Source organism: Garra rufa, chromosome 1, assembly GCF_049309525.1.
Source record: "Garra rufa chromosome 1, GarRuf1.0, whole genome shotgun sequence".
Lineage (NCBI taxonomy): Eukaryota > Metazoa > Chordata > Actinopteri > Cypriniformes > Cyprinidae > Garra > Garra rufa.
The window spans coordinates 6,471,793-6,485,739 of NC_133361.1; the positions used below are offsets into that span (position 1 = coordinate 6,471,793).

Here is a 13,947-nt window from a genome sequence, read left to right on the forward strand (position 1 = left end):
GTTTTCACACTGAAGAACATGTTTCACAGCTGCTTTTTTCTGGTTAGTGTTTATGGTTAGTCAGTTCATAGCAAATATAGAAGAAACAGAGTTCAACCCAACACCGGTAACAGCCCACGCTCAGCTCTCGAGGGAAGATTTAACCGATCGAGGCGTTTAGAGAACAAATGCAGCTTAAAACTGCCTGAGCTGATCTCAGTTCTCTCACTTCTCCATTATGACGGACATTCTGTCACTAACAGCATTTAAACACTCAGCCAATCAGATCAGAGGAAGTTAAACACAGGAAGAGCTGCTAGTATTTAAAGACAGAGTTGTGAGCATATAATGAAGAGGAAGACTGACAGAAAGAGAAAATGTCTGATAAGTGTCATCTGTGTCTGCTGGGACTCATCTTCCTCTCTTCACTTCTCACAGGTAAACACAGCTGTACTTTTTCAATAAGACATTCAGATCATCAGTTCGTCTGGGAAAGAGTTCATTTGAATATGTTTAGATTATTTTTGTGTTATATACAGACCATTCTGGATTATTCCTGAATGAACTAAAACTAGACAGTTTCACACTCAAACATCAGATGCTGAATTATCTTCATATTAAGAGTGTGTTAGTGATTCAAACTGCTCTCCCGCTGTCTTTCTCGCTATATATAATAATTAATGTATAAATAATTATCATTCAAATGTTCTTGTGTTTCAGGTAGCAGTGGAGTGGATGATGCTCATGTGTTCATCAGTTCTGGTGAAAATGTCCATCTGCCCTGTAATAATGCTCTTCATGGCTGCAAATCAACTACATGGAACTATAATAACAGACATTCAGCAACAGTTGAACTGATATGTTTAGGGATAAAGAAGAATGACACAGAGAGAGATGAGAGACTGAGTCTGGGGTCTGACTGCTCTCTGAACATCAAGAACGTCACAAAAGAAGATTATGGATTATACTCCTGCCAACAATGGACGGGTGTGAATAGAGACCAGAAACATGGAAATGATACATATGTTTATCTGCATGTTCTTCATGGTAATTTTTCAATTATATTTTCAGTTTAAAAAGAGCAAATTCTTCATTTAAACTCTCATGCTGATTGAAAAGTGTGTGATTTGTGTGTTATTTTGTGTTTCAGTCTCTTCATCATCCTCACAGACTGAGATCAGTCCAGGCAGCTCTGTGTCTCTCTCCTGTCAGTTGTATTCATTATATACTGGAGTCTCTTGTGATGATTCGGGTCATTCTGAGGGAATTGAGGTGTTCTGGGTGAATCAGGCTGGTGTTAAACTGACGATATCAGACTCCAGATATCAGATATCAGCTCCAGGACACTGTATCAGCAATCTGACTACAACACTCCTGAATGAAGATGACAACAGAGAGTGGAGATGCAATGTTACTCAAGGAAATCAAGTCAAGACCAAAGCCACATTTACTGTCAAGATTTCAGGTGAGGAAAATGTCATCAATCAGTTTTTGTTTCTTTTAATGTCAGTAACACTAAGGTCTATTAATATCGCTGAAGGAGAACAAACTAAGGCACTAAAGCTTCTTTCAGTCTGACAGAAGAGAAACTCAAAGCACTGCTGCAAACTCATGAACTGTAAGTTTATCAGTCCAACAAGAGCCGCTGTAAATAATGAAGAAATGTAAAATATTTTATTATGCAATGTGATCAAAGGTAAAATATAATGGCCATATTCTACAGCAGCGGTGATTCGGGCTAAACTTAATGTGGCTGTGAGTGTTGACATATTGAATGTATTTTTCGGATAAGAGAGAGAGAGAGAGACAGAGTCATATTGGTGTATAAATCATTACATTAAGAAATATTGTGAAATATTGGTAATATTGGTAAATAAAGTAAAACATCAACAAACATTATCAGCACTAAACATGCATTTTATTACCCCTCACTTGAATGCTATTTGTAACAGAAACTTGCTATTTCAATGCTATTTGTACAGTAAAACGTTTGACATTCAGTAGACATTTGGATTCAAACCAATGAAACTCTTTGCGCATATGTTTTGAACCCAAACTAAATCAGAAATATATGACCTATTCGTTGCACAATGTCACAGTCTGGCTGGGTTGAGGAGTGGAGAAGGAGCAGGATAACCGGAGTAGATGAATATAAAGAAGTTTATTAAATAAAACACTGCAAATGAGTACAAACAAACAAAAACCGGGAGCAAGAAGGAGCACATGAAACAATAGTAACATTAACGACGGACACCGGGGTGTGATCAGACACAGACTAAATACACAGAAAACAAGGCGTAGATACAAAGGAGATAACAGGATGACGAGGGGGAAATACAAATATGGGCATGACTAAACCAATGGAACTGGAAACAGAGGGGGAAAAACACTAGGAAAACAGAACAAGACAGGACAAAATACTGACACACAAGGCTTATTTTCAATAATAGAAAGTGATATTTAAATTAACCATCTGAATTAATTAAACATTTTAACTGACATTTTGACATGACATTATACTCTAAAACCAATACTAAAATGTTCAGGAAAAAAAAATCCCTGTTATCGCACATAGCGCTGCTTTTGGAATAAGCCATTTATGTGGTTTGTAATAATTTTACACAACTTTGAATGTATACAATGATATAAATCTATTAAACAACAACACAATTCAATCAACAGATATCAAATTAACTGTAACTTATTTATAGTAGTATTCCCTATAATGCACAAAACTTTTTTTTTTTGATTATGCCTTTATTGTTTTTATATATGGTGCTGAAACCACATTTCTAACATGTTTTATTACACTGAACCCACTTAAATTCATTAAACCTTGCCCCCATTTGGGATACAGTTATAAAACAACTGTAAAATATTCAGAATATTAATATTTTAAGTTTAACATTAAAAGCAAATGCAGAGTATAAATGGGAAAGCCCTTACGTAGAATCTAAAATGTTTTTCTAAAATGAGCATATATATTACGCTCTCATGTTTAGGTACATTACTTTCTCTTTAATGGCAATCAATATTGTCTTTTCTTTGCCATTAAAACAAAAGAGCTGAATATAAACGTATGATCTCAGAAACAAAAGGTACAACGCCATCACTAAGGTGCAAAAGTGAAAATACATGTTTGTACATTATTTACCTTAAATGTTTCAAATTACTTCTATCACCTTTGCAAATACAAGGCAAAAACAAAGCAATGTCATACAGTTTAAAACATCTAAAACAGAATAACAACAACACATGACATTAACATAACATATATATATATATATATATAAGAAAATACTATCATAAGTTAAAATAAAAATACCAGGATTATATATATATATAATCCTGGTATTTTTATTTTAACTTATGATAGTATTTTCTTATATATATAATATATATATAATATTAAATATACATTAATATTTGTATATTTGTAGCAATAGCCGAAAATACATTTTATGGCTCAAGATAATTGTTTTATCTTTTATGCCAAAAATCATTATGAAATTTAGTAAAGATCATGTTCCATGAAGTTTGTTTTTTTTGTAAAATTCCTACTGTAAATATATTAAAATGGAATTTTTGATTAGTAATATGCATTGCTAAGAACTTCATTTGGACAACTTTAAAGGTGATTTTCTCAGTATTTATTTATTTATTTATTTATTTTTTATTATTATTTATTTTAATTTTTTTTTTTTTTTGATTTTTAAATAGATGTATCTCGGCCAAACGTAATATATATAATGTAAAGAGCATTGTGGGATTTAAAATAGAGGAGGTATTCTAATTGTATTGGTCTGGGGATCCCTGCTTATTATTATTATTATTATTATTATTATTATTATTATTATTATTATTATTATTATTATTATATTTTAAGTGTACCATTTCAATACTCCTTCCCAACCAACATTCTATCATTTGTCTGTAAATATGGGTCCTACGTGGGTTTGTCCATGGGTTCCATATGGGCCCCATCTGATATAACATATATGAATCTCATATGGGGCCTGGCATCAACAATAACATTTTAATAAACCAGCAGCCATACTATCACCCACTGGTCTTATGTAACTGATCCAACAAAACATACAAATCGACAGTTTACAGTTAAACTTAATTCACCCAAAAATTAAAATTCAGTGTTATTTGCAATCAATCTCATGACACTCCAATTTCCATAAGAAATGAATTTATTTTCAGAACACAAATAAAGATTAATTTAGTATTTTATGTGTAAAATTATTTAGCCCACATAGAACCCATGCTGTCCAGGTATAACCCATATGGGGCCCACATATAAATGTTGGCTGGTGTAACAGGACTCAGGGAAGCGTGTAAGATCCAGGTGCGAGCTTTGATAAACACAGCGTAGTCAAGACAGGCAGGGTCGATATCCAAACAAACAGTAACACATAGGCAAGACAAAAGAAGAATCCAATTAAACAGGCAGAAGGTCAAAAATCCAAGTGAGCAGTCCAAAAGTAACAAATAAACAGGGCTATGAAAGTAAGCAAAATTAAAGAGAAACAGAACTAAACACAAGGCAAAACTATGACATGAAACAAAACGGTGGAAAAAACAAGGCAATGAGACGAGAGAAAATGCTTAGTAGAGTCCGCACAGCAAAACAGTACTTCGCGGGGCCTGTTTGGTGTAGGCCTCCTTAAATGGCCACCAAACACGAAGTTAGCCATGAAGCAGCAGAGGGAACAGGAACAGTCAGTGCATGGGTGAGGGCTCCCTCTGCTGGCGTGGCATTACAGCTGGGTTGGGAATAAATTGGCCTTAGTATATAAAAGTATACTTTTAAGTAAAACAGTAGTAAACTTTGAGTACACAACTAGTTTACATCTGTTTTCAGTTTGTACTAAACCCTAAACATAGATGGAGTTGATCAACAGCCCAAAGCTTGACAGTCATTATTACCTCTTCATGGGTGGGCATTTTATTCCATAACATTACACAGTTTTCCATATCTATGGTTTTGATGCTGTTTTATGTCTGACGATTGTGTTAGATTACAAGTGGAAGCATCTGTTGTTTCGGTTTCTTCTTCACTTTTGTTTTGAAAATTCTGTTCAGAGGATGTGTAACAGCACCCCTAGTGTATAACAATCAAAACACAGATTCTCAGAGCACAAGTAACTTGGACTTTTTTTAAAGAATAAGTCAAGTATACTTAAATGTCATTTTAAGTATATTTCTGAGAAGTATATAACGCATTTCTGAGAAGAACATAAAAACTGAAAGTATACTTTGCTATTTTATTTTGAAAGAAGTATACTAATAGCACACTTAAATAAACGTATTTTAAAGTGAACACTCAATAGTGATTGGCTATTTATTTATTTATTTATTTATTTTTTACCAAAGGAGGCAGGAGAGCTCAGGGGCAGGTTCAGGCTTTAACTGGTGCGCAATATTTTGCTACGTTTTTTCGGATTTAATGACATGTTTCTTGGAAACAGTGTGCAATGGGGTTTGATGTATATGCAACAATTGAAGATTTAAAAAAAAAAAAGATATTACAAGTTTTACAGTAACGATATAGCAGTGTTCATTTTGTTGAACAAAAATCATAATTTTCGTCAACATTTTTTCACAGACAAAAACGAGATTATAATGAAATGAAATCTCATTTGGAATGACAAAATCTATGATGAAAATCTATTGACATTTTCGTCAACGAATAAAAACAAGATGACAATGATATAGGGAGGGATGTTTTATGAGGAGATTCATTCAGAACGGAGAAAGAGAAGAGCGGACATGGATAAATTTCACGACTCACTTCGGTCCAGTTTTCTGAGTGTAAACACCGAAGCAGCGCCTCCTAAACACACCCTAAGCAAATTCCAGGTATAAGGCACCCCAACACAATAACTATGTGCTCTTTTATACCTAACTCTTATTTTGCTCAATCACTCTCATAGTTCATAGTTTATTTATCCCTTCACAACCAGTGATTAGTCAACCAGATGCTGTTCTAAAACCATATTAAGCTACCTTATTATTATTAGGGCCCGAGCGCAAAAGGGCGAAGGCCCTAGTGTTCTTCTAAGGATTATTATTAGGGCCCGAGCCCAGAATGGGCGAAGGCCCTCTTGTTTTCCTAAGGATTTTTTTTTTTTTTTTTTTTTTTGTATTTTTTTTCAACCTTCCGGGCACTTATGGGGGCCTTAACATACTCAAAAACTCTTGAAAATTTGCACACATGTCGGAATCTGCCGTCGTCCGGACGCCACAGAGGCTGGGACCCGGGCGTGGTTCAGGGCCTCTACAGCGCCCCCTGGAATACAGTTTGAAAACTTGATGTACTGCGCACACATACTTGCACGTATTGATATGAAACTCTATGTCATAGGCTCCACCCAACAGGAAGTGAGATATTTAGGGCTGTTTAAAAAGTGCATGCTCTGGAATTTAACGTACTCCCACCAGGATTTCCATAGGATTGTCACTAAACTCGGTCAGCATGATCTCAAGACATTGGGGACGCTAAATTGCGAGGGGATTTTTGATATCTCGAACGGTTTGGCCGTGACAAGGTTGACAAAGTTATGGCGAGAAATGAGAAACAGGAAGTGTCTAATAACTGTTGCACACATTGCCTGATTCTGATGAAACTTCACCATTTTGTTCGTTGTATGATGCCGATTACATAAACGTGACTATTATGAGTCAAAGTTGTAGCGCCACCAACTGGCAGAAGGAAGTGTCATTTTCAAAATGCTTTGAAATCAGCCTCTTAATTTTACTCGATTTATTTCAAACTTCATCAGAATAATGTCAAAACACGATGAGAATATGTAAAGGGGTCGATGATAAATCAAATGCTGTTGCCATGGCAATGTGTCAAACTTTAAAATTACATTCCTGTCTTTTCGAGGCAGATAACATGCTTAGAATTTCATGAAACTCAACACACACATCAATATTAATGATAGTTAGACACTGGTGAAAGGTCATAAATGGGCGTGGAGCAGGCACTCTATAGCGCCATCTTTTGACAAAAGTTGGGGGGTCAATTTTTCCTACAGTCACCAAACTCTGTACATATATTGTTCTCATCAATCTGGACAACTTTCTAAATTAAACTCATTAGCTAAGACCAACAGGAAGCCGGCTATTTTGATTTGAATGTGGATTTTTGGAAAACATCAGGCTGTAAACAAATTCACACTCCTTCTAAGGACAACAAGCTGTTCACACCAAACTTTTTTAACATGAAGAGAAGATTCTGAAGATGCTAAATTGCGAGCGGATTTGGGATATCTTGAACGGTGTTGACGTGGTGATTTTTTAAAGATGTAGTAAAAAACATAACCGTATTTATTTTTATATCTTTAAAGTGCAGCATCCAAACTCTTTACAACTTTTTTCACACAGAGATCTAATCATTCTGAGCAAGTGGTGTTAATATAAATTTTATACAAGCTTCAATGAATTAAAGAAAATTAAAAAAAGAAATCAGAAACCTGCTGTCACTCAGGCTGAATGTCTCTATGTGTGTGTGTGTGTTCAGTCAGAGTGAGTGAAGCTCAGTACAGGGGGGAGGGGAGAGAGGGAGAGAGGGTGAGAGAGCTGTGACCCATGCTGCAGACCATCTTTGAGGAAGGAATGCACATATATGTAGTGTAATTACATAAATATGTCTGATCTTTGAGAGTGTGATATTTTGAGAAAATATAAATGGTCACGTCTTTCATTGTTTGTATTTTGCAGTTGTTGTTTTTTATTTATTTTTTACTGAACTGTACCATGAACTTGTCCTATTCAGTCACATAGCAAAAGATGAAGAAAAATAATTTTTTTTAGCATGAGCGATTTATAGTCATTGATAGACATTTAAATTCATGATTTAAATTTTATATTCAATAAAAAAACTAACAATTTCAAGACAAACTGTGACAACAAAACAAACTTTGCTGTTTGTCGCTGTTCAAAACATCTGAAAATTTTACCATTTTAAGATGAGTTATATATATATCGCCCCATTACAATACTCAACTTGATTTTTAAAGATATTTTGAAAGAATGAAGCGTTTATAGAGCACTTTGTGTATTACTGTACAGTGTACACCCACATGAACTGTGTTCATGTTCATGTTAATTCACAGTACATAAACTAATGTGAAAAGATACTAATTTACCTTTAAACAAAATATGAATACTTTTTTAGCTTAATATTAATTAACATTAATAAATGCTGTTTAATTATTGTTATAACTCATATAGTTAATGTTAACAAATGAAACTGGATGGCAAAATTTTATATATTGTGTTTATGTGTCTGTGTGTTGATTTTAAAGTTTAACCCTTTCAATTCTGTAAACTTTAAATCCAAACTGGCTGAGGGTTACTGTGAATGCATGTGCCAACTGGGCACTGTTTTCCTAATTGATTCTTAGTTATGTAGCGGTTAAGAGTGATGTCTTATAACAGGAGTCACCAGCAAAGCAATATCCACACACAAATTGTACAGATAGGTAACGATGACATTTAGGCAGAAATGGTGGACGTAATGCAAGCAATAATAATATTTTGTTATCATCATGAATCATGTTCTAATCATCATCATCAGAGTAAAGGGAAAATGTAGCATATTGGTTCACAGTTGGCATTATCTGAAGTCCTTGCAGGGGTTTAGGTTTATAGAAAAGTCCTCCTAGAGATTTAATGAAATCAACATTATATTTGGTCAGTCTGATCTAGAGGCCTTAGAGATGTTAAATTGTGAAGATCTTGAGTTTTCATTAAAGGGCGTGTCCGTGGCGGCCTGACAAAGTTTGTTGTTTCGTCATGGGCATAGAAGATGTTATAACTCAGCCATAAAATGTCCGATCTGCCTCAAACTTCACAGGTTTGGTAAGAGTCCTGGTCTTAAGACACCTGAAGGCCAATATTCCATATTCCATATTCCAAGTGTTCTAAAGGCATATGGTAGGGTTTGCAGAGAGAAAAAAAAAAAAAAAAGCAAAAATGCAATCTATCATTAAGCCAAAATCTCCAGTCATTCGATTTGTGCATTTATACATATGTGTTCAGATATAGTCAGACGGTGATATACAGCCTAGAATCACTAAAAGACACTCACTTTAACTTTTGATCTCACAAGGTTTTCTTATTATACAGTTTCGTATAATGTCTTATTTACATCACATCTACACTTTGTTAGAGAAGATTCTTGAGCAGTGGATTCTAACTTAGACACTTCTGGTCATTGCGTTCGAGGAATTAACAGATATGTCAGTGATGGGCTGCATTGTTAAACACTGCTAATATGTTTATGCAATATCAGAAGGGCCCCCCTGATTTCCCGGGCCCTAAGTGGCCGCTTACACTCTTAAAAATAAAGGTGCTTCATGATGCCATAGAAGAACCTTTTTTGTCTAAATGGGTCTATAAAGAACCTTCAACATCTGAAGAAACTTTCTGTTTCACAAAAGTGGCGAAAAGAAGGTTCATCAGATTATAAAAAGGTAAGAGATGGTTCTGTGAAGAACCCTTTAAAGCACCTTTATTTTTAAGAGTGTTCCTCGTTTATAGGTTAAGTTCGCCTACTTATAGCCTACTCTCTCGAGTTGCATGAATGGAGATATATACAAAATGGTGCTGAATTGTCATTTTTGAGAGGCATTCACGTAAACGTACTCGGTTATGTCTTAGGTGAATGTAAACAGTTGGGAGAACATTGGGCATATATCATGCCCAATACTTTGCAACCGCACATCCGTTTTTAAAGGGACAGCAGCTTAATTTAGTTGCTGTTGTCTGTGGCATTACTGTTAATCAAGCAGCAAAAGAAAGAGAGAAAGTCAATCACAGACCTTGACTGAATCACTTTAGTAGCCCTAATACAGACTGTTAATACAGATGTCTAAATGTATTTATATACTGTAAATAAATATGTCTGTTTAAAAGAATGAAGAAACAAGTTATGAAGACTGCATAATTAGCATATATAACCATTGGTATTGCATTGAAAATAAGACTATGTTCTTGTTTCTTTATGAGAAGTGGTTTCATTTAATTATACTATAAATCATATTTAATTATAATATAATAAATATGTGTCTATTGTGGCGTCTGGGCGCGAATCAGACAATTCAGGCAATTTGATTAGAAGATCTGAAACACTTCTAAAGACCCAAATTCCACAAGAGGCCCCGTCAAAATCTGACGTTTGATTCCATGTTGCCAGCCAGCTTGAAGCAACCAACTAACTATAGAAGCTTAGGGTGTACTCACACTAGGCACGGTTGCCATGAACCGGGCCCGAGTATGATTGTCCCCCTCCCCACTCCCCCTCTGGCCTGCACTCACATAGGGTTTCAGCATTCGTGCCGGAGCACGCTTACGTCATTATGGTTTGACGGTTTCAGGATAACAGGAAGAGTGGCGCGCGCGCTGAACGCAATTTAGTCCATCGCTTTTTTACTTTGTGGATAGTAGTTTTGAGTCATTTGTTCCGTGGTGGTCCACAGCCTATTGTTAAACATGTCTATCGCGTTTGTGGCACGAAACTTTTCGCGCAATCGTGCTGCTTGTATGAGGAGGTTTGCAAGGTACCAGCTAAAGTGCAGCAAGGACTTCACAGCTTTGATTATGAACAATAAAAACGCTGATTATCTCGCAAAAAAGCGACATCACGCGTCCTGTTCCGTGCTCCAGCACGGTTAGCGCTCACACTGCATGCGAACCGCGCCCGAGTCCAACTGAACCGTGCTCTGGCCCACCTCTTCCAAGCGGGCCAGGGCCGGCTAAACGAGCCGCGCCTGGGCACGGTTCGGAGCACTCACACTAGTCAAACGAACCGCGCTTTGGTGGTCAAACGCACTCGGGCACGGTTCAAACTGCCAAGTGTGAGTACACCCTTAGAACAACTTGCAACATTAACACACAAGGACACTTGTTGATAATCCTAAGGAAGAAGATTTTGGGCAAGTAACCAAGATTAATGGTCAAAGAGATTCACATCATGAGCATCATACGAGGAAAATCATTAGAGATTTTAATTGGTTGGCTTCCCCACTCAGGACAGAGACTGAAATTCCTTACGTTCACAGTATGGCACAAAAACTGCCTTTTCATTTACATATACACCTAAATGGTGCTAAAATGACTTATGAGCAACTCATCATTTCTATGCATAACTTTCTACCACTTATGTAACCCACGCATTTGTCTATTATGTTTTAATCACTCGCTGTGAGTGTCCTTTTTGATAACTATTGAAAAGCTTAATGGTTTATATTGGTGTTTGGTATGCCTGAACTTGAAATTGCATTCTTGAAATGTTCCTATAATTCAGTTCTTTGTAAAATGTATTGTAGTCTTGTTATAGAAATCACATCCGAATTTGACTCTGCAAAGAGCGGGAAAATTGGGACCACGGGACTGATAAGATAACATTGTGATTTATAGTTTGGGAGGAGAATTCAGCAGTACCCCGACTTAAGACATTGTTTTAATTGGTCAAGACACCATTTGGGATATGTCCAAAAGCTGAGTTTAAATACTCAGGACACCCTCAAATCTCGCTCTTGCTCTCTTACTCTTCGCCCTTCTTTGTGCCGCCGCGTTTCGACACTGTTAGCGTTCGTTGAACGCTCCCTGGCCTGCATGTCAGCTGCTCCTCTAAAGGAAACATGAGGAGATCGTTACACTTCCATCTTTTACTGTACTTCTTTTATTTCTTTCCGTTGAGAGTTTCGTGTTCTGGTTAAGTTTTGCCGCAAGCCGTGGCCCAAACGTCTGTGCCGACCTGAAACTTAACCAGCGCACAACTCCGCATCAGCAGCCAACGCCCAAGATTTCCCATCTGACGACCACTGAACTTCCAATCAATCAGCAACCTCGGGAAACCCCTTTCTGGAACGACGTGACGAAAGGAATTCCCTCAACACAAAGGCAACGCAAGTACAACCTCCGGATTCTAGCTGAACTGGTGCATTTGATATAAAGTTTAATAACCTCATTGAGAGACTCAATACGAGGGTTAATTAAGTGATTGATGGTTGTTCAGGTCTAGGCAATTGCACATATTGCCATAAACTTGGGACTTCATATTCTCATTCCTTTTTAACTCATTCTTTCTTCACTCTCTCTTTCTACAACCTGTGTGAATGTGTGTTTATGTGTTAGACTAGTTTGTATGTTTTAGGTTTATCCAATAAAATTGTGTTCTTATTAGAAAAGATAAGTATCTTGTGTTTTGTGCTTACAAGTTAATGTCTTAAACTGTCAATTTTGCTACTGTGCTAATATATAGTGTTTTTACTATATTCTGGATAGTAATATCCATTGCAGAGTAACGTTGTTCGGCTCGTCCCATGAATCGCGCGCCGACTCTGAACAGCCGTAAAACAGCGACACTGTTCAAATTCCCTGTTGAATCATATTTGATTCCCTTTGAGCTAAATATTAAATGTAATAACACTACACTGTCATGATGAAACTTAATATTTAACTGTATACAATGAGTTTGTTAATTTTAGAGAAATGTATAATAAATGCATTACAATGTAAATACCCTCGTTAGATTTTAGCCAACTAAATCTCATGAAGATCTCCTAAACTAGACTAAAACAATTCAGATAACTAAAACTAAATGGCATTTTAGTCAAAAGACTATGACTAAGACTAAATCAGAATTTGCTGTCAAACACCGGATTAAAGATGAAGAGGCTGCGATGTCAAAACAACATCCAAAACGGCAAAAAGTCTTTTTTTTTTTATATAGGTATACCTTAAAAAATAACAGCAAAACAACCTTCTTTTGAATCAGAATTAGAATGAGCCTTATTTCCAGATATGTTTACATTTCCTTGGAATTTGTTTTCATGACAAAGTCTTCCACAGTGCAACAAAATGACAGCGACAGGACAAAACAGTAAATATGGAATAACATAAACAAACTGACAATTATATGTACACGTATATTATGTGCACATTCAAATTGCAAACCAAGTTTGTGTGTTAGATAAATACATGTATAAGTGTATTAATATCGTTGTGTTTCACAATTATTGTCAAGTGTTCATAAAATGGTTTGCCTGTGGGAAGAAACGGTTCCTGTGTCTGGCTATTCTGGTGCTCGGTGGTCTGTAGAGTCAACCAGATGGTAACAGCTCAAAGAGGGATGTGAGGGATGCTGGATGTGAGAGGTCTAGAGTGATTTTGCCAGCCCTTTTGCTTACTCTGGATGAGTACAGTTCTTGGAGAATAGGGAGGGTCGTACCAATGATTCATCCAGACTATCAGACGTAGTCTTCTGAGGTCAGATTTGGTGGCTGAGCTGAACCAGACAGCTATAGAGCATATAGGACGGATTGAATGATGGCGGATAAGTACTGTTTCAAGTTCCTGTGGCTGGTTGAACTTCCTCAGTTGGTAAAGAAAGTACAGCTTTTACTGGGCCTTTAATGGTGTCCATGTGAGTGTAAAGTAAAGAAAAGAAACAAAATGTGCTTGCCACAAATCCGAAGTGCGTCACAAAAATAAACCAAAACTCAACAATTTCACACAAACATGATAAATATATCTAGAAACTTTGAAGTGTATCATTTTAAGTGTCTGTGTTTTGCTTATTTGATGTGACGTGAAGTGATTTATATGAATTTAGTTCCTTTGAAATATAAATAATATGAGTTTCAGATCAGTTTCAAATGATAACAAATGTGACTTGTGGCCCAAAATATACAGTATAGCAAATTATTTGACAACCTCTGTTTACAGTATGATGCATCTGAACTAATTCATATTTTACAGCTCAAGATAAAACAACAACAACCACATGCACAACTAAAGGTACATTATTACTGTCTTTCTCACATCAGTGCATTGCAGTGTATAATTCTAGAGTTATCTTGCTTGTTAACTAAATCAAATATGATTGTAAATAAAAAATAAATATAATTGTATAATTGTCAAATTCTACAGTATGATTTACAGAAC

At 36.1% G+C, this 13,947-nt stretch overlaps 1 protein-coding gene across 1 annotated transcript; it reads left to right on the forward strand.

The window, feature by feature from the left end:
* Positions 1–356: 356 nt before the first annotated feature.
* On the forward strand, positions 357–13,101 carry LOC141336182 (uncharacterized). Its single transcript, XM_073841758.1, has 5 exons — positions 357–417; positions 700–741; positions 847–1,026; positions 1,130–1,444; positions 13,028–13,101. The coding sequence occupies exons 1-5, from the start codon at positions 357–359 to the stop codon at positions 13,099–13,101; spliced, it is 672 nt and encodes a 223-aa protein (XP_073697859.1).
* The last annotated feature ends 846 nt before the right edge of the window (positions 13,102–13,947 follow it).